Source organism: Ipomoea nil, unplaced genomic scaffold (genome assembly GCF_001879475.1).
Source record: "Ipomoea nil cultivar Tokyo-kokei standard unplaced genomic scaffold, Asagao_1.1 scaffold0319, whole genome shotgun sequence".
Classification (NCBI taxonomy): domain Eukaryota; kingdom Viridiplantae; phylum Streptophyta; class Magnoliopsida; order Solanales; family Convolvulaceae; genus Ipomoea; species Ipomoea nil.
Window position 1 is genome coordinate 962,006 of NW_017616747.1, and position 3,766 is coordinate 965,771.

Genomic DNA, 3,766 nt, shown 5'->3' on the forward strand with positions numbered 1-3,766 from the left:
TCCTGGAGGCATATGGTTGAACTTGGATGTATAGGGGTCCTGGAGGTAATGGTTGGAACTAGCTATAAGGTTGGGGGTAGCCATAAGGTTGGAACTGGGCATAAGGATGGAATATTGAATTCGTGATGAGTGATGTCACAAAGGCATGTGTTGCTGATGTGTGTTCCTCTATTCTCACATGTTGAGCATGTCGGGTGGTATTCTACTGGGTGATGGTAGAATACACCTTGAGTTGTACTGGTGTTGTTGTTGTCATGTCTTAATGTGTTTGGGATGTGTTTCCCCTGATCCTTGTTGTGAGTGATATAGAGTCTTTGTGGTTGACTTCTATCTCTGGCTTTGAACTGATATATATATAGTATTCCGTTTCGAAAATGATTTTGTATAATACTATCTATGTATGATATTTAACGCGTATTGATGGGTTACCAGCATTATTCGCTGACCGGGCGTCGTCCCATTTCTTTATGTGCTTTTCAGGTCCCGAGTAGTCGGCAAGCGCGATAGTCATGGATAGATTAGAACCCGTGGACTGTTTAGTTGTGTTTTGGCACTGTGTGCCCCTTATGTTGAACAAATTAGATTGTCGTTTGATGTTGGTTTTTGCCTGTGCGTCCACAATGGTGTGAACGTGGCATAACACCCCTTTTTACCCGGTTTTTATAATAGTAGACTTCCGATGTGCTTTGCTTTATGTTTTTATGTTTAGTTTATCTTGCATATTTAAGTTTAAAATGGCATTAAAATCGGGGGTGTTACAGTTGTTATCAGAGCCTAGGTCTGAGCCTAGGATGCTAGAGTCTAGACTTTTAAGAAGATAAGTGTTGTTTTGAGACCCTAAGCGACCGTAAGAATCTAAGTTTTTAAGTACCTAAGTATAGGATCCTTAGGACGTGCGGTGAGGTTGTGAGTTCTTTTACCGTTTTCTATTGTGTTGTCTGTGCTTTGTTTCCCTTTTTGCTTTGGTTCTCTTGAGTTAAGGCACCAGGTAAGGGTGCGGGCCATAAGTCTGTCCCGTTATCGTGCTATTGCTGTAGAAGTCAAGGATGGCACCATCGAGACGTCGTGTAAGGTCTTCAGAAGTAGTCACCAACGAACAGCTAGCCCAGAATCTGCAGCAGCTCACGCAGACCATGCAGACACTCAGTGAAGCTCTGTTGCACAACAATCATCCCGCTCCACCTCCGTAGCCTGCCGGGCATAGAGATGTAGGGCGCCTTGTATCGGGCCATAGACCTCCGACGTTCGCCGGTGAGGAAGACCCCGTTGTTCTTAAGGAGTGGGTTCGAATGTTCGACAAGATCTTCTCGGTCGTTGGGTGCCCCGAAGAGCGTTGAGTGGAGCTAGCATCGTTCTACTTCAGCCATGAAGCGGACTTGTGGTGGGTGCACGAGGGACCCGCTTGTCTTGAGGAACCCGACTTCGGTTGGACAGCCTTGAAGGACAGGATGCGAGAGCGGTTCTACCTGGCACATGTTCGAGCTGCTATGTATGAGGAGTTTCTGCATCTCCAGCAGGGCTCATCTTCGGTGGTTGAGTACCACAAGAGGTTTCTGGAGCTCGCTCGCTTCGCCAGGATGCTTGTCCCCATCGAGCTCGCAAAAGTTGAAAAGTTCGTAGCTGGTCTGAACTACGAGGCTCGCAAGGCTTTAACCGTGAGCAAGCCGAGGTCTTTGAAGGAAGCTTACCTGAGTGCTGCGGACTTGTATCGGGTGCAGCAGTTGCAACGTGGGTCTTTTGAGCTTGCTAGGAAGAGGAACGAGAGTGGAGGATCTTCCAACTTCAAGAGACCAAGGCAGAATTTCCAAGCCAAGAACGCACCCTCCCCAGCTCAAGGACCAACTCGAACGGAGCCCGGAAGCCATGCCAAGACGTTTGCGTGTCGAAGGTGTGGAAAGGAGCATGCTGGAAAGGATTGCAATGGTCATGTATTCCGATGTTTCCAATGCAGGGAGAGAGGGCATAAGGTTGCCGAGTGTCCTCAGCAAGCCAATCAAAGGGCGTTGCCACCATCTTCGGGATCTGGAGGAGCATCGGGAGGGAGCTCGAGTCGAGGAGCAGCCGGAGCTAGACCTTCGGGTCGGATTTTCATGATGGGGCAATCTCAGGCAGAGATGGAGGGACTGGTTGAGGACGAGACGGCAGGTAACCCTTTTCTAAGCCTACCCTTGTCTTGAAGAATATATCTTGTTCCTTGTTGCCTTTTTATGTTGTCTTGCCTCCTTGTTGTGTGATTTTTTTGGTCTTAAGTGAAAATCCTTCATAGAGTTAATTATTTGTCTCTAAAATGGGGTATACTCGTTAATTCCATAGCCTTGCACATGTACTCTTGCAACCCATCTTCCTTGTGATTCACCTAAATTTATTTAAATGCCCTTTTGAATTTATAGTAGAAAAACCCATAGAAATTTCTTCTTGTATAGCCTAAAAGACCAAGTAAATTTTAAAATTATAACTCCTAAGTTTCGAACCCAGGTGTACCATTTACCAACCCAACCTTTAAACCACTTGAGCTAGTTATGTTTCTTAAACTTTACCCATTTTAATCCCACTTAACCCATAATTTCTAACTTTATCCAAAATCCCCAAATTAAATCTTCTCTTTCCCAATTCTTCCCCAAAATCCCTAAACCCTCAATTCTTTTCCCTTCTTCCCCTCCACCCGTGTGCACCAGCCGAGACACCCCCTCCCCACCCCCCGTCGCCACCTGCCCGTCGCTCGCCGGCCAGCCACCACCGCCCGAAGCCACCATTGACCAGAGCTGCCTCGTCGCCGCCGTCCTGCTGTGCTGCCGTGAAGCCGAGAGAGCAGCGAGAGATCAAGAGAGAGAGGCAGCGCGAGAGAAGAAGAAGAAAAGGGGAGAAAAAGCTTTGGGTCTTCTTTTTTAGCTTTGGGTCATCTTGCAACCATGCCTAGGAGAACAAGTTTGGCAAGGAAAGTGGAATGGGTGGATGCCCATTATCTCGTTTTGGAAGGTAAAGCCTTTGACTCGGAATCTTTTTCTAGTTCTTTGTTGGATTTGTTGAGATACCAAGGTTTGTTAGATGGGTTTCTCGCCATAAGGGCCGAGACATACCCGAGCTTGGTTAAGGAGTTTTACCGTCACATGGTTGTGACAAATGAGGGTGGAAAGTTAGAAGTCACCTCTAAAGTGAGGGGTGTGAAGGTTGTTTTATCCGAAAAGAGGCTGGCTCAGCTCTTAATTCTAACTGCTACGGGAGTTTCACAGTACAGTGGTAACTCTTGGATTAGTACGGATACCATGGGGTACCGGGATTATTTGAGCTATCTTTTGGGTCGGATTAGTGGTTTCACTCAAGCCTCGAGACCGGAGAAGAAATTGTTGTCTGCCGAGCAGAGAATCTTGGTTATGCTGGTATCGGATTGTTTGTTGCCCAATAACAACAAAAGTCGGTTGTTGGGAAAGCTAGAGTGTACCTTTGCCTTCTTTTTGAAAAACATGGTGAAGTTTAATTTGCCTGCCTTGATGTTACAACACATGGTCTTTTGCCAAGACCACAACCGGAAGAGTCTACCGTACGGGATGATTTTGAGTTAGATCTTCGTCAGAAAGGGTGTGAGTGTTGAAGGTTGTGTGCCGAAGCCCGTAGGCAAAATGGTGTTAGATGCCACAGATCTGCGAAGCTGCAATCTGTTTCAGTTGGATGACGATGAGTACATCACACTGGAAGAAGTTACCAAGAAAACCCCCGAGGAGAGAGATGTGTTGGTGGATGAGCTTGAGATTCCCGTTGGGAAGTTGAA

General features: G+C 46.8%; 1 protein-coding gene across 1 annotated transcript; it reads left to right on the plus strand.

The window, feature by feature from the left end:
- The first annotated feature begins 1,448 nt into the window (after positions 1 to 1,448).
- On the plus strand, positions 1,449 to 3,560 carry LOC109171512. The gene is made up of 2 exons (XM_019320539.1): positions 1,449 to 2,145; positions 2,977 to 3,560. The coding sequence occupies exons 1-2, from the start codon at positions 1,449 to 1,451 to the stop codon at positions 3,558 to 3,560; spliced, it is 1,281 nt and encodes a 426-aa protein (XP_019176084.1).
- Positions 3,561 to 3,766: the final 206 nt, after the last annotated feature.

Coding starts and splice junctions, on each gene's coding strand:
- LOC109171512 (XM_019320539.1), top strand. CDS start 1,449: ATGCGAGAGCGGTTCTACCTGGCACATGTTCGAGCTGCTATGTATGAG. Junction 2,146..2,976: donor GGTTGAGGACGAGACGGCAG/GTAACCCTTTTC, acceptor TCGTTTTGGAAG/GTAAAGCCTTTGACTCGGAA.